Source organism: Barbus barbus (genome assembly GCF_936440315.1).
Source record: "Barbus barbus genome assembly, chromosome: 41".
Lineage (NCBI taxonomy): Eukaryota > Metazoa > Chordata > Actinopteri > Cypriniformes > Cyprinidae > Barbus > Barbus barbus.
In genome coordinates this window covers 3,871,182-3,895,473 of record NC_136719.1, presented here as the reverse complement: position 1 = coordinate 3,895,473, position 24,292 = coordinate 3,871,182, and the positions used below count along the sequence as shown (strand labels likewise).

At 38.0% G+C, this 24,292-nt stretch overlaps 1 protein-coding gene across 2 annotated transcripts in view; it reads left to right on the top strand.

The window, feature by feature from the left end:
* LOC306860989 (PR domain zinc finger protein 5-like) overlaps positions 1-22,970 on the top strand; it is a 93,473-nt gene extending 70,503 nt beyond the window's left edge. Inside the window, exons 16-17 of one of the 2 annotated variants that reach the window (XR_013783437.1) lie at positions 8,512-8,616; positions 21,250-22,098. Coding sequence is in view for 1 of the 2 variants with exons in the window: in XM_079403033.1 (XP_079259159.1) it covers positions 8,512-8,616; positions 21,250-21,414 (270 nt within the window). In the remaining variant the exon portion in view is untranslated. Of the gene's footprint in view, positions 1-8,511; positions 8,617-21,249 lie in introns of both variants that reach the window. The other variant, XM_079403033.1, reaches the window with a different exon arrangement.
* The last annotated feature ends 1,322 nt before the right edge of the window (positions 22,971-24,292 follow it).

Genomic DNA, 24,292 nt, shown 5'->3' with positions numbered 1-24,292 from the left:
GACCATTGCCAAGCAGCTTGGTGAGAAGGTGACAACAGTTGGTGCAATTATTCGCAAATGGAAGAAACACAAAATAACTGTCAATCTCCCTCGGACTGGGGCTCAGTGCAAGATCTCACCTCGTGGAGTTTCAATGATCATGAGAACGTGAGGAATCAGCCCAGAACTACATGGGAGGATCTCGTCAATGATCTCAAGGCAGGTGGGACCATAGTCACCAAGAAAACATTTGGTAATCCACTACGCCGTGAAGGACTGAAATCCTGCAGCGCCCTCAAGGTCCCCCTGCTCAAGAAAGCACATGTACAGGCCCGTCTGAAGTTTGCCAGTGATTCAGAGGAGAACTGGGTGAAAGTGTTGTGGTCAGATGAGACCAAAATCGAGCTCTTTGACATCAACTCAACTCGCCGTGTTTGGAGGAGGAGGAATGCTGCCTATGAACCCAAGAACACCATCCCCACCCTCAAACATTTAAGGTGTTTTTCTGCTAAGGGGACAGGACAACTGCACCGCATCAGTGTGACGATGGACGGGGCCATGTACCGTCAGGGCCAGGGCATTGAAAATGGGTCAGGGATGGGTATTCCAGCATGACAATGGAGTGGCTCAAGAAGAAGCACATTAAGGTCCTGGAGTGGCCTAGCCAGTCTCCAGCCCTTAATACCGTAGAAAATCTGTGAATTGTTTAAATGTGTACAATCCACATAAGCTTGTTTTTCATCAACCGGTCAAAATTTACAGCAGGGTATGCAAATTCGTTCCATTTCTTGCCAGACAGAAACTGCTGCACACAGGCTGAGTGTAAATATAAGTCTCTGTAAATTCACTCACTGACAGCAGGTGGCGCTTTATATGGAAAAGCTGAATTACAGCTGTTTCCCTTAACCTCCGCGGACAAAGCAGTATTGCGATTAAAAACATTTCCTTTAGGTATTACGAAGATGGAGCGAAGATGAAAACAAAATGCCATCGAATCGTTTCTGAAGACGGTCAGAACCTTCAGAGGTACATTCATATAATTAATTCATTCATTCATAATTCATTCCCAGCTTTTCCGCCCTATTTTCACTCAAAACGAAACTACTCTGCACGCTGTGCGCACATGAGACTGTTAAACTTAAAACTGTTTTTTATGCTGGACAGCATTTATTTATCGTGAGTTGTTCAAATCGTGGTAATCGAATACGGTTTTAATGATAATTAAAATATGAAACGGTAATAATAACCGTGGGGAATTTTATCGTGATTAATCGTCAAACCGGTAATCGTTACATCCCTAGTCGTCATTAACTCCCGACATCTGAGCCGCTGAAGACGCAGAGGATTAATGTTACTTTTGCTTTGAAGGGAATGCGCCAATCCCCAATCTACCTAAATGCGTCTATGTTCATGCAAATCATTCATGATCCAGCCTCACCTACAGAAGAAGTGAGTACAAGGTTTTTTTTATGAATCTTTGCAAATCACCTTTCCTAATAATGTGCTACAGTCTGCTCGTCACCCCACGGAAGAGAGGGGCAGAGTAAGCAGAGCTCATTAGCATTTAAAGCAATATGGACCAAAAAATGGCATGCTGAAAACAGCTGATTTTGACGGGAAAAAATTTGCTTTTTACACTGCCATTGAGAAATTTTAACCAAAGTATGTTAAAGACTTTTAATTAAGACCCTAAAGAATCATATCAACTTGTGCAAAATGTGCATCCGATGGCCCTTTTAATGACTTGGAGAGGATTTGCAAAGACGAGTGGGACAAAATCCCTCCTGAGATGTGTGCAAGCCAGGTGGCCAACTACAAGAAACGTCTAACCTCTGTGATTGCCATCAAGGGTTTTGCCACCAAGTTCTAAGTCATCTTTTGCGAAAGGGTCAAATACTTATTTGAATCATTAAAATGCAAATCAATTTATAACTTTTTTTAAATGCATGTTTCTGTATTTTTTGTTGTTATTCTGTCTCTCACTGTTCAAATAAACCTACCATTAAAATTATAGACTGATCATTTCTTTGTCAGTGGGCAAACGTACAAAATCAGCAGGGGATCAAAAAAAATTTCCCCACTGTATATCTAATTTAACAAACATAAAAAGAGAAACCTTAAAAAACAGTCAAAATATATTTTAAATAAAGACAAAAGAGACACATATGGCACTAGCAACCTTCGCACTTATCTTTGATCAAATGCTATCATAAAAAAAAACAATTCAGATGGCTTTTAAACTCACCGAGCATCGGTATGTCTCTAATGTATAGCAGCAGGCCAAAATTTAGGGGCTACGACTGCGTGATTCACTCTAGATTTCATCTTATACCCCTTTTCCACCTAAGCAGTTCCAGTGCTGGTTCGGAGCCAGAGCCTAGTTTCAAACCGGTTCTTTGTTTTTCGACACCCAAAGCACCAGCTCCAAACCAGGAAAAGCGGTTCGTAAGTAGCACCAAAACATTGCTGGGCTAGAAGGAAGAACCGCTTGCGTCAGGAGCTGGGGGCGGGGTTACCGTGACCAACAAGACGAACAGAAACTTGGACCGTCACATTTGAAATAGCAGCTAAACGCTAACACGTTTGATTCTCCGTGTTTGGATGCCGATGTAGGTTCGCAAAGCCATGAACATCAATAGCAATGCAACGTCCGCCATTGCTGATAGTTTGTTTAGGCTTGTCCGGGATAGATCGGCGCTGCGCGGACCGTTCGGTGCGAGGCATATCGGGGTGCTGTGGGAGCGACTGGAAAGCAGACGGCTCTTTATGCTTTTGAGTCGCTCTCGCGGTGCTTTAGTGTGTTCTGTGCCGATCGATCGATCTGCGTGGCGCTGATGCACCTCGAACAAGCCTGTTGTGCCGCGCTAGTGAACCGAAACATGAAACGTATTCAGTGACGTAAGCCCTGGCTCTGTATTGGCTCTCTAGCCAGTGGAAAAGCAACCGGTTCTTAAAGGGCTCACCAGTCGAACCAACTAAGAACCGGCAATAGCACTGGCTCTGAACTAGCACCTGGAACTGCTTTGGTTGAAAAGGGGTATTAGACAGAGGAACAAGAAAACGTTTCTTTGATTGAGATCGTAAAGATCTCGTTGGCAAAATATGCATAAATATCCAAATATTTAAGTAGTTTGAGAACATAGGGAGACTGACTATTAAATGGGGGGGGGGGGTGCTAAAATGTTATTTTTGTGCAGTTTGCTTGTTTCGGTTCTCTGATTGCAGAATCATAGGTATTGTAGTTTTTCACCTAAAATAATGTGGACCGACAACTTTAACAATAGCATATATAGCATTAACAACCTCATAGCTCACAGTAGGTCTGTCTTTAAAGGTTTACAAATTATCAGTAAAAATCTGTTCCCATTCAAAACAAAAGGGATTTTTACTTCTGGAACTGACTGTTGCCATCTATTGGCCTGATGCTACTATTTCCTGCACTGCTTTTCAACAGCAGCGTGGCACTAATACTGAATTGACAGAGCCACATATTAAATTAGGGACAAGCACCAAAGGTAGACACCGCTTGTAATTCTTAGTTGTTATTCTACTTCTTCCTTCACAAAAATCAAACCAGATCATCTTCAGACTATGCTGGCAAGTTATGGAATTCAGGTTGATTAGTCAAATCGTTCTTGAATAACGCGTGAATGAATTTGATGAATAGCACGACAAAGTGGATGTGACACTATATCTCTGAAGTGCTTTAAGGTATTCAAACCAATCTTGGTGGGTGTTATGACAACCATGACCTGAGGCTACCTGCATGGTTTTGACACAGTGCCACCTAGTGGTCAGGAGATGTATGAAAAATGGCTATTTTTGATATAACAAGACAATACTGAGTCGCACAATACAGAGTTGTCCCATGTCAGCCATTTTGAAATTTGATGTAAAATGCTATTCTGAACATATTGCCGTATCGTTACAAAACTCGGTATGTGACATCAGACCAACATGCCCTGAAGGTACTCAAAAACTTTCGGGAAAGTGCCATCTTGTTAAAAAATCATAATAAAAAAAAAATAAATGCAAATAGCTATTGAATAGTTTTGCCTATTGCCATGTGACTGGTCTTGATAGATTCCTTGGATCATGCCAGGAGCACTGATAACAATTTTGCCATAATCGGCCAAACTTCTTGTCCACCATTTTGATTTATGTTGAAAATCTACTTTTTCAAACTCACCAAATTCCGATCAGATCTTCTTCAGATCTTCAGGGTTCGAGTCTCAGGTCCAGAAGGAATTGTCAGTGGGGGGAGTGAATAACCAGCGCTCTCTCCACCTTCAATTCACGACTGAGGTGAGACCCTTGAGCAAGGCACCGAACACCCAACTGCTCCCCGGGTGCCGCATCATTGGCTGCCCACTGCTCCGGGTGTGTGTTCACGGTGTGTGTGTGTTCACTACTATGTGTGTGCACAAATTCCGAGTATGGTTCACCATGAGTGGCCACACGTCACTTCACCTTCACATAATAAGGACACATAAAAATAAAGTGTTACCAAAAAAATATAGCATTGTCTTATCTGGCTGCATGCAAAAACAGCTTTGTTGGATTGTTCAGAGGCAGCGAAGGGTACGTGCATTAAAAAAAACGACCGTATGAAGGTGACAATGGTAAAATGACAAAGCTGCAAGGCATTATGGGCCATCCACTCTCGTCCATCTGTGCTAATGTATGTCGTAGAGCGTGACTCTTGACCTTTACATATTTTTGTGGGGGTCGTGTTGCTGATTCTCCCAGCTGACGGTTTTACTGCTGATCTGATTCAGCGATGGAGTCTCACAGCTACACGCTGGATGTATTATGCTCAACAAACGCCAGAACTCTCATCTTACACTAAATCTTTGTGTATCTCTTTGTCAAACACACGTGTCTATGTTGGCCCAGGCCCATATTGATTACGTCTGTCTCTGACAAACACACACACACACTTGATCTGCAGCACCTTGCATATCCTTTGTGGTGTGACCACACCTTGGCCTGCTCCATTTCCCAGGATCCTCTCTTCCTGTGTCCACCCATTCCCGTGACAGCTGGGTGTTGGAAGAGTGAGCAGACTCTCAGTGTATGCATGTTCACCACCCTGCTCAGCGTACACACATATTATCTCTAATACACACATCTGCTGTCACACACTTCTTGTGTGTTTTTACTGTGCAAGGATGCATTAAATTGATTGAAAGTCAAAGTGAAGACATTTATAATGTTACAAAAATCTATTTCTAATACTGTTCTTTTGAACTTTGTTCATAAAAATAATAATAATAATAATAATGTATATGTATAAAAATTTATATTTTGTAATGTAAAATATATAAATATTAGCAAATGTACAGTATTTTCAGTCAAATAAATGCAGCCATTTTTTTAAACAACATAATAAAAAATTATGACCGGGTTTATATATTATACATTATTTATATATTTTTGTTTATATGTGTATGTATAAACCCAGTGGTTTTATTTTATTTATATTATACTTTTATTATTTATTATCATTTGTACTATATATGCAGTGCCCTCCAAAAGTATTGGAACAGTAAAGACAAAATTGCTCTGTTGGCTGTGGAGTCAAGATATTTACAAATATGATTAAAAGATGAATACGAGACAAAACTACAGAATGTCACATTTTATTATTGGGTGATTTAACACATAGATGTTTTACCAGCTAAGAAGTTCAGAACTTTTAGAGTTTCATCCCTCTATCTGATGTGAGCAGAAGTATTGGAGCAGTTGCCTCTCAGGTCTTTCTAAGTGATCAGCTGTGTCCTGTTGCATTAATTCTTCAGATATTAAAAGCAGGAAATGTGTCGTATCAGTTATATCCATTACTTCTGCATTCTGAATCTTGCATTTGATGATGACACACCAGGATGAAGACGAGGGAGCTGACTTTGAGAGAAAAGCAAGCAATTTGGATGCTAAAAGAAAAGAGGAAGTCAGTTAGAGCACTAGCAAAAACAAAGGGCATGGAGAAATCAAGAGTTTGGAAACCACCAGCGACACCAGCAACCAACAACTACCTGATCAGCTGAGAAAACAGCATTAGTTGATGACAGACAAATCATAAAAGCTGTGAAAATGAATCCTAAAAGACGTGTCTGTAAAATCACCAACAATTTCCAGAAAGCTGGGGTGATGCTCTGACAATTTACTGTCCTCAGGAGACTTTGACACAGAATTACAGATGCTACACAGCAAGATGCAAACCTCTGACCAGCACCAAAAATAGAAAGGCAAGATTAAAGTTTGCAAGAAAGCACAAAGGTGAGCCAGAAGAGTTATGGAACTGTGTTTATGGACCGATGAGACAAAGATGAACCTTTATCTAAGTGATGGGAAAGCAAAAATCTGGAGAATAAAAGGGAATTGCAATGATCCCAAGCATATAGCCTCATCTGTAAAGCATGGTGGAGGTGGTGTCATGGCATGGGCATGCATGGCTGCCTCTGGAACAGGCCCTCTCAACTTTACTGATGACTTAATGTATGATGACAGTAGCAGAATGAATTTGGAAGGGTACAAAACCATCTTGCCTACCAATATTCAAGAAAATACCTCCAGATTCATTGGGAAGTGCTTCATATTGCATGAGGACAATGACCCAAAACACCCTGCCAGTTCAGTCAAGGAATGTATAAGGGAAAAGAAATGGAAAGTCTTAGATTGCCCAAGTCAATCTCCAGATTTAAATCCGATTGAACATGAATTTCGTCAGTTGGAGATGAGAGTAAATGCAGAAACTCCCCAAAACAAGCAACAACTGGAATTGTCTGCATTAAAGGCTGGGAAAAGTATTTCAAAGGATGAGAGCAAGAGTCTGGTGATGTCTATGGGTCACAGACTCACTGCTGTGATTGTGTGCAAGGGATCTGCAACTAAATAATAGCTTTTAATCTTTTATATCTGCCTTATGTTCAACTGTCCCAATACTTATGCTCACATCAATGAGTGGGATGAAATCTAAAAGTGCTGTTCTTGTAAAACATATATATGTTGAAATGGCTAATAATAAAATGTGACATTCTGTAGTTTTGACTGGTGAACTGACTCAGCTGGTGAAATTCATGTTCAATCGGATTTAAATCTGGAGATTGACTTGGGAAATCGTGGTACAAAGTAATACCACGTTTCACTTCTATTGTTCTCTTTATTTATTCATTTCGGGTGCGTTGATAGAGTTTCATCTGTTTGATCCATCGCGTTGTTCTGTTGTCACATTTACCGGTTGCACAGCAATTTGGGAAGCACTGCCACCTACACGTGCACTTCGCAACTGTAGCGTACGAAATACTGGATTGAGCAAAATTATGATATCGTACTGTTTGAAATATAATATATACCGGTACTTTTCCTCGCGTCCCTAAGTGGTACATTAAAGTTTTTTTTGTTTTTTTTTTTACTTCAAAATAAGGGATAAGATGGCGTCCTTATTTTTTCGTTTTGTACTATAAAAACAAAATTAGGAAATGTTTCCATTTATTTTTCTTAATACCACATTGGCTGATTCATAATCATCTTGCACATGCTAAACTTATATCTAAAAATGTTACAATTTAAAAGTAAACTTACATTGCTGATTGCTTCTAAAGGGATAGTTCACCCAAAAAAGAAAATGCTGTCATTTACCAACCCTCAAGTTATTGCAAACCTGAACAACTTGAGGGTAAATAAATGATTACAGAATTTTTATTTTTTTGGGTGCACTATCCCTTTAAGGTGGCCATCTTCCCCAAATCTTCCCCTATTTTTGTTTCAAGTCAAGTTTGTTTAATTTTATACCGCTTTATACAATACAGATTGTGTCAAAGCAGCTTTACATTGTCAAACAGGAAAATAGTTTGTGAATAATGCAAAAGGACAATAACGGAGATTTTTTTTTCAGTTAAAGTCATTTCAGGTTATTACATGCGGAGGTTTTTGGTCCAATAATTAAAACCTCTGTTTTTCCCGAATTTAGCAGTATGCGAATTGGTATGTTTCATCTGGCCGCAAAAAAATATAGAGCTGAGAATCATCAGCATAATAGTGAAAGCTACTGCTATGTTTCCTGATGATATCTCCCAAGGGTATGTAATGTAAAGCGTGAAAAGTAATGGTCCTAGTACTGAGCCTTGAGATACTCCATACTGTACTTGATCAATGTATATATGTAAATATGTCAATGTACTTGATCCATGCTGTACTGTTCAATATGATACCTTGTCATTCACTGTTAGAAATTAATGACAGTCAGATTTGAACCATGCCAATGCACAAATGCCAACATAATTTTGTAGTCTACTCAAGAGAATGTTGCTGTCAATAGTGTCAAACGCAGCACTAATAGAGGGATACAACCACAATTGGGTGATAAGAGTTGGTCATTTGTTAATCTTATGAGAGCAGTCTCAGTACTATGATACGGTCTAAATCCTGACTGGAAATCCTCACAGATACCATTTATCTCTAAGAAGGAACATAGCTGAGAGGATACTGCCTTTTATAGTATTGTGTGTTCAAAGTCTCTCTCTTTTACAGGAAAAGCCGTATAAATGCAGTGAGTGCAACAAGGCCTTCAGTCAGAAGCGTGGCCTGGATGAGCACATGCGCACACACACTGGAGAGAAGCCCTTCCAGTGCGACGTGAGTTACACACGCAGACCACATTGCATAATGCTGCATTCTAACACACAAACACGGGCTCTTTTTATGTCTGATTCTGGCTGACTATCACACAACCGCTCTTGACACACCACAGCCACATCCCAGTGGAAGAGCAGAGAGAGAGGTGGCTTGTGGGTAGTGTGTGACGTTCAGCAGGGTTTAGTCTAAGAGCTAAAGCCGGTCTTGAGTTTAACCCTGCGGCCCACGCTGCGTCTACATAATCAGCACCGTGACGCGCATCAGACCACGAAGCAGAATGCCCTTGCAGCACATTAATCAGCACACACTCACACAGTCTGTCTGTCTGTCTGTGTGTGTGTGTGTGTGTGTGTGTGTGAGGATGTTACTGTGGTGTCAAAGCCGCAGTGGAAGGACGTCCTGCCAGGCGGACACAAGGACGAAACCGCACTGAGCAAACTGACCCATCTCTGACCCATAAGACACCCACAGCAGTTGTGAACTCCTCTCTATTTTCTCACTGTCCCTGAAAAGACATTTGTGTCCATCGGTTTCTTTGGACACACACGCACACACAGTCCAGCCAGTCAGCGCATACATTAGTGATTAAACACTTCATTGAATCAATATACGTAAATTGTATTTTTTCTTTCTTAAAGGAACAGTTTACATAAGTCAACATCATACACACTTTCATGTCCTTCTTTGTATGAATAATGCACCTATCCCTTTTTTTCCTTGCAATTACACTGAAAAACGACTGGAGCTTTCAAGATTCAAAGAGACACCATAAAAAAAGCATCATAAAAGTGGTTCAAATGAATCAGATTCCAAGTCATGTGACAGCGTTGTGTGAAGGACAGACCAAAGTGAAGTTGTTCTTCACTGATGATCTTCCTCTGTCAGTGAGTTTGACACAAGATCCTGGTCACTCATAAGCAAATCATATAAATGCTTCTGGTGAACTGGATTAACCAGTACAATTCAAAGATTTGACTCCTGGTCTTACTGAGCATTTTTCATTAGTGCATAGTATGTGGTTTCACAATTTTTCTTCCATGGTTTAATTTTAACAGTTTGCCAAAAAATTAAAGGAATTGTTAAATTTTCTTTTGCATTACATTTTGAAAGAGGAATTAAAAAGTTAATGATTTATGCCTTTGATTACCACCGTTTTTAAATAATACATTTTCTATTAAATCATAAATCCAGAAAAAAAGGAGGACGGGGAGGCAGTAAGGAAGGAAGATTTCATAGGGCTCTTTTTTCGTAAAAAAATTAATAAATGATTCAATTTTTAAAGTTTTATGAATTAAATTGAGACTTTTTTTTCATTTATTTAAACCATTACAATGGAATACAGAAATATTAGAATAGGGGAAAAAAAGGTTCTTAAATTGTCTTCTTACTCAAATCTTAAGTACATTACCTGTTTTATATTTTTATACATCTGTCAGATGAAAATTGTGTGACCACTTACAGTAAATTAGCACACCTCAAAAAGACACATGATTTGATTGTGCTACAGATGTGAATGATTACTCAAATCACATAACATGTTGAGGACAGGAGTGCTGACTATTCCTCACCATCTGGCCTACAATAATGCTTTATTATTGTCCTCTCTTAGACAGTGTGTGAAGGAGAGTGCAATATAAAGATACTCACTTCCACAAATGCAGTTTCCTCTCCATCTGAAACACTTTGCCAGCAGTGAACATACTCTGCAGGAGACTCTTGAGGGATCTAAACACACACACACACACACACACACACACTCACTTCACTAAGGAAAATGAGAAACATTCCTCCTGTATTTATTTGATTTCTATGGCAAGCTGCAAGCATGTCTTTCTAAGTTTTGACTGTTTTAGAGAGCATAAGAGAATGAAATTGGCTGTTTCCTCAGTTTTTTTCTCTACGCATTTGACGTGACAAGTCCTTTAAGCCTGGAGTGATTTGGTCTGAAATCTGGCGTTCTGATGACGGTTGTTAGAATGGCTTCCATTGATGATGGCAAATTACCCCGGGACTTCTTTCATGCGCAGCATTTTTGAAGTGCAGCATGCCAGAAACCATCCATACTCCAAATTCATTTATTTTTTGACTCGCTTTCCCTTAGTATTTGACTGCATTTGAAGTGGTTTGTGGGGTGGTCGTGCCTGTCTTTTACGGCTCCTGTTGAAGTTAAAGAACAGGAACTTTGTGTCAAAATGATGATTTAACGTTCTGAAACAATTTTGCCACATTTTTGGTCTAAAGAAATTTAATGGGCTCAGATCTAGTTATTCTGTTTTAGATTTACTAAAATGCACCAAAATTCACAATATAGCAACCAAGGACCATTCAAACCTGTTATAAATAAATCACATTATATTTGAGTGTATTTAAACAAGCTTGTTCTCATTAAAATATAAGCATTTGTCGATGCTTTGGCCGTTTGTTTGTTCTATGCACTGAAGACAGAATTAAAACTCCTCGTTCCACAACCTGCATTCCAGTGTATTAGTGTTGAATTATTTTTGTATGCTGTCCTGTAGTGGCCGCTATATAGTCAGTTTTAACAGAAAATTCACCCCAAAATACACTACCATTCAAAAGATGTTTCTTGAGCAGCAAATCAGCATACTAGAATGATTTCTGAAGGATCATGTGACGCTGAAGACTGGAGTAATGATGCTGGAAATTCAGCTTTGATCACAGGAATAAATTACGTTATTTTAAATTGCAATAATATTTCACAATATTACTGTTTTTACTGCATTTTTGATCAAATAAATGCAGCAATAGAAGTGTTACAGAATGGCTGTGTATGCTGTAAAAAATTTAGTTAAAAACAGTCAATTACAGTTCTTATTTTCATGTTTTATTCTTTTTATTATTTATATATATATATACAATGCTGCTTGAAAGTTTGTGAACCCTTTAGAATTTTCTATATTTCTGCATAAATATGACCCAAAACATCATCAGGTTTTCATATAAGTCCTGAAAGTAGACAAAGAGAACCCAATCAAACAAGTGAGAGAAAAATATTTTCTTTGTAATTTATTTATTGAGAAAAACGATCCAGTTACATATCTGTGTGTTGCAAAATTATGTGAATCTCTTGGATTAGCAGTTAATTTAAAGGTGAAATTAGAGTCTGTCTGTGCAGAGGTGTTTTCAGTCAGTGCAACGACTATCAAATGTCAGTACGTGACCTGTTTATTCAAAGAACAGGGATCTATCAAAGTATGGTCATGTTTGTGGAAGTGAATCATATCACGAATAAAGGAGATTACTGAGGACCTCGGAAAAAGAGTTGATGTTGCTCATCAGGCTAGAAAAGGTTACAAAACCAAAGAGTTTGGACTCCACAAATCCATAGTCAGACAGATTGTGTACAAATGGAGGAAATTCAAGACCACTTTTACCTTCCCGAGAAGTGGTCGACCAACAAAGATCACTCCAAAGCAGAACATGTAATAGTCTGCAAGGTTGCAAAAGTTCCCAGGGTAACTTTTAAGCAACTAAAGGCCTTTCTCACATTGGCTAATGTTAATGTTCATGAGCCCACCCTCGGGAGAACACTGAGCAACCATGGTGTGCATGGCAGAGTTGCAAGAAGAAAGCCACTGTTCTCCAAAAAGAAAATTGCTTGCTATAGATCATGTGGACTATTGGAGCCAGAGGACTATTGGAGAAAGGTTTAATGGATGGATGAAACCAAAATAGAACTTATTGAATTAAATGAGAAGCTATTATGTTCGGAAAAAAGAACACACTGCATTCCAGCTTAAGAATCTTATGCCATCTGTGAAACATGGTAGTGGTAGTATCATGGCTTGGGCCTGTTTTGCTGCTTCTTGGCCAGGACAGCCTGCCATCATTGATGGAACAATGAATTCTGAATTATACCAGCAAATTCTAAAGGAAAACGTCAGGACATCTGTTTAAGAACAGTCTCAAGAGAACGTGGGTCATGCAGCAAGACAACAACCTCAAGCACACAAGTCATTCTACCAAAGAATGGTTAAAGATGAACAAAGTTAAAGTTTTGGAACGGCTGAGTCAAAGTCCAGACCTTAATCCAATTAAAATGTTGTGGAAGGACCGAAGTAAGCAGTTCATAGGAGGAAACCCACCAACATCACAGAGTTTAAGTGGTTCTGCACTAAGGAATGTCTAAAACTACTACATGTTATTGTGCAGGACTGATCAGCATTTACAAGAAACTTTACCATCAGTTACTGCAGCAAAAAGGGGTCACACCAGATACTGAAAGCAAAGATTCACATACCTTTGCAACGCACATATACAGTATGTAACACTGGATAATTTTTCTCAATAAATAAATGACAAAGAAAATATTTTTCTCTCACTTGTTTGATTGGGTTCTCTTTGTCTACTTTCAGGACTTAAATGAAAATCTGATGATGTTTTGGGTCATATTTATGCGGAAATATAGAAAATTCTAAAGGGTTCACAAACTTTCAAGCAACATTTTGTGTGTGTGTGTATATATATATATATATATATATATATATATATACATATATATATATATATATATATATATATATATATACAGTGGGTACGGAAAGTATTCAGACCCCCTTAAATTGTTCACTCTTTGTTATATTGCAGCCATTTGCTAAAATCACTTAAGTTCATTTTTTTTTCCTCATTAATGTACACACAGCACCCCATATTGACAGAAAAACACAGAATTGTTGACATTTTTGCAGATTTATTAAAAAAGAAAAACTGAAATATCACATGGTCCTAAGTATTCAGACCCTTTGCTTAGTATTTAGTAGAAGCACCCTTTTGATCTAATACAGCCATGAGTCTTTTTGGGAAAGATGCAACAAGTTTTTCACACCTGGATTTGGGGATCCTCTGCCATTCCTCCTTGCAGATCCTCTCCAGTTCTGTCAGGTTGGATGGTAAACGTTGGTGGACAGCCATTTTTAGGTCTCTCCAGAGATGCTCAATTGGGTTTAAGTCAGGGCTCTGGCTGGGCCATTCAAGAACAGTCACGGAGTTGTTGTGAAGCCACTCCTTCGTTATTTTAGCTGTGTGCTTAGGGTCATTGTCTTGTTGGAAGGTAAACCTTCGGCCCAGTCTGAGGTCCTGAGCACTCTGGAGAAGGTTTTCATCCAGGATATCCCTGTACTTGGCTGCATTCATCTTTCCTTCGATTGCAACCAGTCGTCCTGTCCCTGCAGCTGAAAAACACCCCCACAGCATGATGCTGCCACCACCATGCTTCACTGTTGGGACTGTATTGGACAGGTGATGAGCAGTGCCTGGTGTTCTCCACACATACCGCTTAGAATTAAGGCCAAAAAGTTCTATCTTGCTCTCATCAGACCAGAGAATCTTATTTCTCACCATCTTGTGGTCCTTCAGGTGTTTTTTTGTGTCTTGCACTGAGGAGAGGCTTCCGTCGGGCCACTCTGCCATAAAGCCCCGACTGGTAGAGGGCTGCAGTGATGGTTGACTCTCTACAACTTTCTCCCATCTCCCGACTGCATCTCTGGAGCTCAGCCACAGTGATCTTTGGGTTCTTCTTTACCTCTCTCACCAAGGCTCTTCTTCCCCAATAGCTCAGTTTGGCCGGACGGCCAGCTCTAAGAAGGGTTCTGGTCGTCCCAAACGTCATCCATTTAAGGATTATGGTGGCCACTGTGCTCTTAGGAACCTTAACCTGTTAACCTTTGCCCCCCATTGTGGGCCTCACAGGTGAAAATAACCTACCTAAATTAAAATGGTAACAGTTCCTGACAAAGAGTGCTACACAAACAAATTAGGTATCTTTGGAAAGAAGACACTCTAGGCTTTACTATCTATCATCCAGAGTTGATCATGTTCAAAAATATAAAAAGTTATAGACACTGACGTGCCTTGAAAAATATTTTCCACACTGAATATTTTTTTATTTCATATACAAATACATGAAATAAGTCCTGGAGCAATCCAGACAAGTAATGGATCGAAAGCCATGTGTCTCATGAGTTCATATTTCAAATTTGAAGAAGATACCATGAAAAATTAGATTCCTGCAATATTTTTTCTGAAACTATTTATAGTCCCCCCCACCCCCCTGTTTGAGGAAAAATAACCACCAAATGGATTGCAGAATTATACAAACTATTTTAGTCATTATACATGTTCCTGCATAGTTTTTCAATTATAAAATAATAGACAGATTTATTTGAGCACTAAAAAATACAAAAATAATTATTTGAGTAATAAAAAAGGAAAACAAATAGAAAAAAAAATAGTATGTATAATGAAGTATTCTGATTGCCAGGCATGAAGTGATATTGCCAGACATGGTCATAGAGTCAGTAAACACACGCTGATGTGCCTCCATTCAGATGATAATCAAACAGATGGGCCATATAATCAATAATAGCTGATCAATGAATCACAATGATAGCCGTCATAGAGTCGGTAATAAACACGCTGATGTGCTTCCATACAGATTATAATCATGCAGATACGGCCACATTCCCCACACAATACACACACACACATATAAAAAATGTAGAAGAAAAATAAAAACAGTTTTTTATGGATAAAGCAGATCGCTAAGTTATGCCCCGCTCAGATGACAGCGTGAGTGTCACAGCGTGCGTCAGAGCTGGCTGGAGAGAGCGCCAAATTCAAATAAACTATATTCCGCTTTTCTGAGACTTTTTTTTCCGTGGACGGTCTCATTATGTTTGTAAAACTGTATGCTACAGCACCGTGTTGTTTTTTACCACCAAGACGCTGTTTTTGAGCGTAATTTATTCCATAACGGACGCGAACAATAACTCTCTGAAGAAATGAAACGTAAACAAAGGAATATTCATCCTTATTACAACGTTATTGTTTCGCTGGACTAAAAGTGCTCGCTGGGATGTTGTTCTGTGGACCCTTACCTCTCTAACTAAACTGGGATTTCAGCAGTGGACGCGTTTGTGGCTCGTTATTACAATGAATCTGGTACGTACTGATTTTTTATTCTGCCTGTTTTGATGTGTACTGCTTACACAAATGTAGCAAATACATTCCTTATAAGCTTTCTATCAGAAAACAGCAATCTGTCGTCGATGCTTGAGGCTTAGACCTTCAGAATGATATATAGTTTGTCAAAATTAATGATATTCTTTCACGTTAAATTCATTCATAAACATTAAACTAGTGGGGAAAAAAACGCTTCAGTGCGCCGTCACTCTGTAAAACGTTAACAGGTTAAGTACAGCAGAAATTTTTTTGTAACCTTGGCCAGATCTGTGCCTTGCCACAATTCTGTCTCTGAGCTCTTCAGGCAGTTCCTTTGACCTCATGATTCTCATTTGCTCTGACATGCACTGTGAGCTGTAAGGTCTTATATAGACAGGTGTGTGGCTTTCCTAATCAAGTCCAGTCAGTATAATCAAACACAGCTGGACTCAAATGAAGGTGTAGAACCATCTCAAGGATGATCAGAAGAAATGGACAGCACCTGAGTTAAATATATGAGTGTCACAGCAAAGGGTCTGAATACTTAGGACCATGTGATATTTCAGTTTTTTAATAAATCTGCAAAAATGTCAACAATTCTGTGCTGTGTGTTCATTAATGAGGAAAAAAAATGAACTTATGATTATTTTAGCAAATGGCTGCAATATAACAAAGAGTGAAAAATTTAAGGGGGTCTGAATACTTTTCGTACCCACTGTATATATATATATATATATATATATATACATAAATGCAGCTACACACTTCAAACAGGAATCTACACAGGCTGTGCTGTTCAGTTTGCAAAGTATTTTTTTTTTTTTTTTTCTGCTTAGTGTTTTTTTTTTTGGCCATGGATACAGGTACATCTAAAAAAAAATGTATATCGTGAAAAACTTTTTTTTGTAATTTATTTCAAAAAGTGAAACTTTCATAAATATTTTACATTCATAACATGTAAAGTAAGACATTTCAAAAGTGTTTTTGTTTTAATTTTGATGATTAGAGCTTACAGCTCTTGGAAGTCAAAATCCAGCATCTCAATATATTAGAATACTTTTCATTAAACAACCATCCCTACAGTATAAATTCAGGGTATCTCTTGTTCTTTGAAACCACAATAATGGGGAAGACTGCTGACTTGGAAATGATCCAGAAGACAATCATTGGCACCCCTCCACAAAGAGGGTAAATCACAGAGGGTCATTACTGAAAGGAGTGGCTGTTCACAGAGTGCTGTATCAAAGCATATTAAATGGGAAGTTGACTGGAAGGAAGAAATTGTGTAGGAAATGGTGCACAAGCAACAGGGATGACCGCAAGCTTGAGAATACTGTCAAGCAAAGCTGATTCAAACACTTGGGAGAGCTTCACAAGGAGTGAACTGAAGCTGGAGTCAGTGCATCAAGAGTCACCACGCTCAGACGTCTTCAGGAAAAGGGCTACTAAGCCACTTCTGAAACAGAAACAACGTCAGAAGCATCATCTTACCTGGGCTAAGGAGAAAAAGAACTGGACTGTTGCTCAGTGGTGCAAAGTGCCTCTCCAGGAAAACTGAACCCAAGATGCTTGAAGTCCAGTTTGAAGTTTCCACAGTCAGTGATGATTTGGGGTGCTGTGATGTCTGCTGGCCAGATTGTTGGTCAATTGTGTTCAAAGTCAATTCCAAAGTCAATGCAGCCGTCTACCAGGAGATTTCCATCTGCTGACAAGCTTTATGGAGATGCTGATTTGCTTTTCCAGCAGGACGTTCGCACCTGCCCACACTGCCAAAACCACTTCCAAGTGCTTTGCTGACCATGATATTACTGTGCTTGATTGGCCAACCAACATGCCTGACCTGAACCCCATATGGAATCTATGGGATATTTTCAAGAGAAAGATGAGAAACAGTTGATCCAACAATCCAGACGAGCTGAAGGCTCAAGAGTGCCTCAGCAGAGCCACAGGCTGATCGCTTCCATGCCATTCCTCACTGATGCTGGAGTTTGTGCTAAAGGAGCCCCAACAAAGTATTCAGTGCATAAATCAACATACTTGAAATAACTTGAACTTTTCTGCTTTGCAAATCCTTTTTTTGATTGATCTTAGGAAATATTCTAATATTTTGAGATACTGGATTTTGACTTTCACTAGCTATAAGCTCTAATCATCAAAATTAAAACAAAAAAACTTTTGAAATATCTTAGTTTACATGTAATGAATTTAAAATATGTGAAAGTTTAACTTTTTGAAATAAGTTACAAAAATTGCAGTTTTTCATGATATTCTAATTTTTGTATTCTATTGATATTCTAATTGATGTAATGTACCTGTACATCAGAGTATAAATGGTTTAGCATCTCTATACCAGCATTTCTGCCACCACATGGCCAGCATACCTCCATCCTCACATGTGCCCACAGCCATTAACTTCTGCACTTCATGTCACAGTGAGAGACTGAGACTAATAAGTCGTCCATCAAGGCATTAAATGCTTTTTCATGCTGTTTAAATTAAAAATTACATTCATTTTATGAAGAAAGTGACAGCTGCAATATTTTTCACTGTCTCTTCATGGTGATAAAGAATATTGAGTGTTCTTGGAGAGATCAACTTGATTTATCATGTGAAATGGATTTGTGTGCCATTAGTGATGCATATTTGATAGTGTGTGTGTGTGTGCATGTGTGTGTGTGTGTGTGTGTGTGTGTAGTGGCACCAGGCCGCTGCAGGATTTAACTCAATGCGATTTACTGCTCGGTTTGGCTTCACTTTGCTAACTGGCTGTTTCTTAGTGTCTGTTTTGTTGGCAGTGTTGCGTCCAATGATTCTGGTGTGTGTGTGTGTGTGTGTTAAGGTCTCAACCAATAGCATATGGCAAACTTTAGAAGATTTGGCCCTGGCTTGCAGTTCTTTTGTTGTGTTTTTATTCCTTCAGTTATTGGTTGTTTGTGTGTCTGCTCTGATGTATTGAGCTTTGCCTTCACATCCTCTCTGTGGTCGCAGGGCATGAAGTCATGCTAACACACACAACATTACAGAATGAAATCTGTAAACAAGTGCTGTTTCACGAAATGTGAAATGCCAAAATAAAAACCATCCTCTCATGGATATTTTTCATGGGTTATGTAACAAATCCACTTATGGCTACTAGACTAATTTATTATGTCCTGTCCTGGAAAAAAAAGTCTACAAAAGTCACAGCCACAATGTAGATCTGCCAAGCCATTGCTTATGAAGTGGCTAAAATGCATTTTAGTGTGTCGCTAAATGGTTTCTGGATGGCTGCTTGATGAATGATTACTAGTTTAAGTTAAAAGCTCACGCCAATGAACTTTATATCAATGATATTCGAGTCTCTAAATATGACCTTTCTTCAATGTAAGCCTATGTTAAGGGTCTTCAGCATTTAATCTGTTTTAGGTTTAGTTGTGGTTTTTATGTATATCCATTTTTCAGTTTATTGTAAGTCATTTTAATGCTTCAAAACTTGACATCTTTTGCAGAGGCACCTGCAAAAATTGCTTGATCTCTGATGCTTCTATTTTTGTGGGAAATTAAATGTTTAAAAAATGTTTTTTAAATATTATTATTAAAGTATATTATTAATAAATAATTAAAATTAACTTAAAAGCTTAAAGTCAAGAAGATGATGTTATTTTAGTATTGTTTTTATATACTATTATAGTTTGTATTAATACTTTGAATTAGCTTTTATTTATATATTTTTGTTTATTGTTTTTTTTATTTTACTCTAATTTTCTTATTATTTTGCTTTGTGCTTTTGTAATTTTTTTTATTATGATGATTATTTTTTATATATTACTAAGGTTTAATTTATTTATTTAGGCTTAATTTATAAATGTATTCAGTTGTAGTTTTTATTTATTTCCATTTTCCCGATTATTTTCAGTAAATTTAGTGCTTCAACAGTTACTTGACATTACTAATTTTCATTTACTTTTCATTTATATTTTTTCATATATTTATTTTAATATAATCAATAATAACAATAGTATTTTTATTATTAATTTCAACTATAATAACCCTAAAGAAAATTAAATGTTTTATTATCTGTTCCATATTAAAGTATATTAAGTAAAATTGTAAAATATTATGTACAAGCAACTGACTCTTCTCATCATTAATGATTGTTATCCCAAAAATTATATTATAGCCCAAGCCAATAATGCAAGTCCTGCTTCATCTTTCTGAAGAGTGTTATGGAATATTTTCACTCATTTGACTGCCAGACTGTTGTTGGTTTAGATAATTTAACAAGTTTATACAATTCTTCCTTTCCTATAGTACAGAATGACGAAAAGTAATCAGATCTAGCAGTTTTTAATCATTTTCTGTAGGATAGGGTACTTTCCTGCCAAGCTATATGAAATACCTCTAGTTTTGTTTTCCTCCAGCTGCGCTCCATTTTCCGGGCTGCTCTCTTTAAGGTGTGAGTTTGCTCATTATACCACAGAGTCAGACTCTTTTCTTTGATCTTCCTTAAGCGTAAAGGAGCAACTGTATCTAAAGTGCTAGAAAAAAAGAGTTTCTGTTACATCATCAAGTTGTTCTGAGCTATGGGATATGCTGAGGAATTGAGATAAATCAGGAAGATTACTTACAAAGCAGTCTTTTGTGGTAGAGGTGATGGCTCTACCATACTTGTAACAAGGAGTAGAATCTACAGTTTTAGCTATATGGAGTTTACACAAGACTAGATAATGATCTGAGATATCATCGCTTTGCTGCAGAATTTCAACACCACTAACATCAATTCCATGTGACAGTATTAAATCTAGAGTATGATTTCGAAAATGAGTAGGTCCTGAAATGTGTTGTCTAACCTCAATAGAGTTCAGAATGTCTATGAATGCTGATCCTAATGCATCTTTTTCATTATCGACATGGATATTAAAATCGCCAACAATTAAGACTTTGTCTGCAGCCAGTACTAACTCAGATAGAAAATCAGCAAATTCTTTAATAAAGTCTGTATGGTGCCCTGGTGGCCTGTATACAGTAGCCTGTACAAACATCACAGGGGATTTATCACTAACATGTGTTTCTCTAGATAATGTTATACGCAGCACCATAACTTCAAACGAGTTATACTTGAAGCCTGCCCTCTGAGAAATACTGAGAATATTGCTATAAATTGTAGCAACACCTCCCCCTTTACCTTTTGGACGTGGCTCATTTTTATAGCAGTAATCTTGGGGGGTAGACTCATTTAAAGTAATGTATTCATCTGGTTTTAGCCATGTTTCTGTCAAACAGAGCAAATCTAGATTATTATCATTGATCAAATCATTTACAAAAAGTGCTTTTGTAGAAAGGGACCTGATATTCAGTAAGCCAAGGTTTGTAAATTGTTTCTCTGTATTGTAAACATTTTTTATTTGTTGAACATCAGTTAGATTGTTACTCTTAATTTGGATGATTTCTGTATTTTCTAATTCGGGGAAAAGACACAGTCTCTAAAGTGTGATATCTAGGTGAAAGAGTCTCTATGCGCTGAGAATTAACTGATTGATGTGCACCAATGAGTCCTGCAAAGACCAACATCATGTATTAAGGGTCAATTTCATTTTGACTTTAAACTGGGATAAAGATATTAAACATTAAAAAACAAAATATTTTCTCAGTGTGTTGAGAATGTTAATTTTTTGTGTGTTTACGGATTTCTAGGTGTGTGACCTGTCCTTTAGTTTGAAGAAGATGTTGATCAGACACAAGCTGACCCATAATCCCAACAGACCCATGGCTGAATGCTCCCTGTGCCACAAGAAGTTCACCCGCAACGACTACCTCAAAGTCCACATGGAGAACGTCCACGGAGAGACAGAGGGATAGACAGTCAAACATATTCATATTCACACAAGCCATATATAAAGAATGCATAAACACAGAGCAGAAACCAGCATTGATGTACTTTAAGTGGTCACACTCGTTCCAAAGATCTGCGTTATCTACATGTACAGAACCAGTTTATTTCCTTCAGGCATTTAACACTCTATCACAAGACTCATCAGACTGATTAAATGCTATTTAATCATGGCTGCATTTTCAGATTTAAATAGGAGGAAGGCATGAAAATGTGCAATTGTACAGAGCAAAGTATATCCATCAAATTGATCCATTTCTTTTTTCTGTTGATTTTTGTCCTTTTGTATGCGAGTATCGGTTGTTTTTCAGATCTTTTACACCGCTGTTAAGAGATGTTGCGTGACCAAAGATCATGACGAGCCAGTTTTCTACAACCTTTTTGAGAAGAAAGTTTGTCGGTTTGCATTTAACTGTATTATCCAATATTTATCGTTTTATATTTTCAGCATTCAGGCTCACATGAGGTTTGTGTTTGATTACCAGATTAACATCTTGCGGTAATAAATTTGCATTTCATTTGGATGAATGAACAATTTAATCACTGATATCACTAATCTGGTCAGCCTGTTGTTGTTTTTTTGGTTAAATAAAATTTTTTCCGACCCTGCCCCGTCCTTCTGTGGGAGACTTGTTGCAGTGCTCTGTGGGATTCAAAAGACAGTGCTTCTGCCCTTTACTTAATTATAAACATTTGATTCTTGGTAAATGGATGGTGTCGGAGGAATCAGATGTGCTTTGATGCTTGATTAGACGTGCTCGGTTGATGATTGTGCTCTAAAGTTGGTTACCATTGGTTATAGCATAATTAAAACCTTAGTGTGGGTTTGGATAGAAAAATAATTAGTCATTAAGTCTGAGATCCAGAGCCAATTGCACAAATTCTGCTTTTGGACTCTTGGACTTTTACCCCTTACGTAGGGTTAATAGTATGAAAATAAGTATGGATGAGATGGAGACCTGGTCGTAGTCACTATTCATTATAATTAAGAGTTTTCCCTCAATTAACTTCTAATTTGCTGCTAATTAATAGTTAGTAAGGTAGTTGTTAAGTTTAGGTTTGGGTTAGGATCAAGGGATCTAAAATATGGTCATGCAGAATAAAAGATTTATATATGCCTTATAAGTATGAATAAACAGCCAGTTAATAGTCAATAGTGTTCCCTAATATGTTACATTGAGATTTTCTTAACATTTTAGAAGCAAGTTTTCAAAATCATTTCATTTGATGAGCAAAGTAAAGGTGAGACATTTAAAATCAGACCTTTCCTCTACAAAAGTTCTTCTAGTTTGAATATTAACCATCTGCGCTATTTAATTCAGGCTGAGCTCAAGCACCATCTTCTCTAATTTCTAGATTATTCCAGGACTTTAATTCTTCTCTTTCATTTTGAGGTGGAGAATGAATTTCCTCTTGCACATGACGTTCCCTTTTGCCATTCCTCGCTTTTGTGTCTCTTTGTGTTATTGTGACCTCTATAAGCATGTGGGAGAGAATTCTTGTGGGATTAAAAGAGTCAAGTTCAAATGGTCTTTGTCTCTGAAAAACGAAAAAAAAATGAAGAATGAATCGCAGCTGAGGATTTTCTCTTAGACACTTTTCAAATCATATATTCTCTCTGGCTCATGTCTTGTTGGCTGAAATAAGTTTTAGATATCATATATTCTTTGCACACAATCCTACATTCCTCTTTTGTCTCGTTTTCTCCTCTGTTCCATTTTTTTATTCTACTTTCTATCATTTTTCCTCCTTCCTTCTCTTCATGTTTTTAGCATTCTTTCTACCATTTTCTACCTTGAAGAATAATAAAGTGGCAACTTGATAATCTCTTGACCATAGGAACAACTACCAGTGTTTTAGTCAAGACCAGCTCAGTTTGAGTCCAAGTCTAGGTTAAGACCCGAGTAGTTAAGTTCGAGCCAAAACTGAGACCAGAAAAGAGTTGAATCTGAGTCAAGGCAAAAAACCCGAAGAGGGTCAAGTCCAAGTCAGGATTCCAAATGTCCAAGTCCAAATATTTCAGAGTCCATAACAAGACCATGAAGATATGGTCTAAACAAAAACAGTGTTCATTGGAGGAAATCCTGCAAGAAGCCTATGCTGTCCAGAAAAGAAAAAAAAAGAATACCTGGATGTCCCACCATACCACTAGTATTAAAAAAACCCTGTGGACAGATGTAACTGAAGTTGAGAGGTTTGGAAAAAACGAAGCACATCATCAAAACATTTACATTTATGCATTTAGCAGACGCTTTTATACAAAGTGACTTACATTGAATTCAAGTTACAGTTTTTACATTTTATCAGCTCTTGCTTTCCCTGGGAATCGAACCCATGACCTTGCTAGCGCCATGCTCTACTATTTGAGCTACAGGAAAGCCTCGCAAAAACCTCATCCTAAGTGTGAAGTATGGTGGAGGAACCATCATGGTTTGGGTTACTGCCTTAGGGCCTGGACAGCTTTCCAATATTGACAGAGAAATTAATTTCTGTGTTCATCAAGACATTTTGATGAAAAATGTTAGACAATTTGTCTGCCAATCACAGCTCAACAGACGTAGAGGGATGCAACCAGACAACCACCCAAAGCACAGGAGTAATTAAACAACAGAATAGCCTCAACAGAAGAAAATACTCCTCCTGGAGCAGCCCAGAGTCCTGACCTCAAGCTGATTGAGATGGTTTGGCGTGACTTCAAGAGAACAATTCACACCAGACATCCCAAGAATATTGCAGCGTTGAGACAGGGGAGTGGCACAAAATTCCTCCTGACCATTGAGCAGGATTGATCTGCAAATGCAGGAAGCTTTGGTTTCTTTGGTTTGTCTCTACAATGATTAGCGGAGA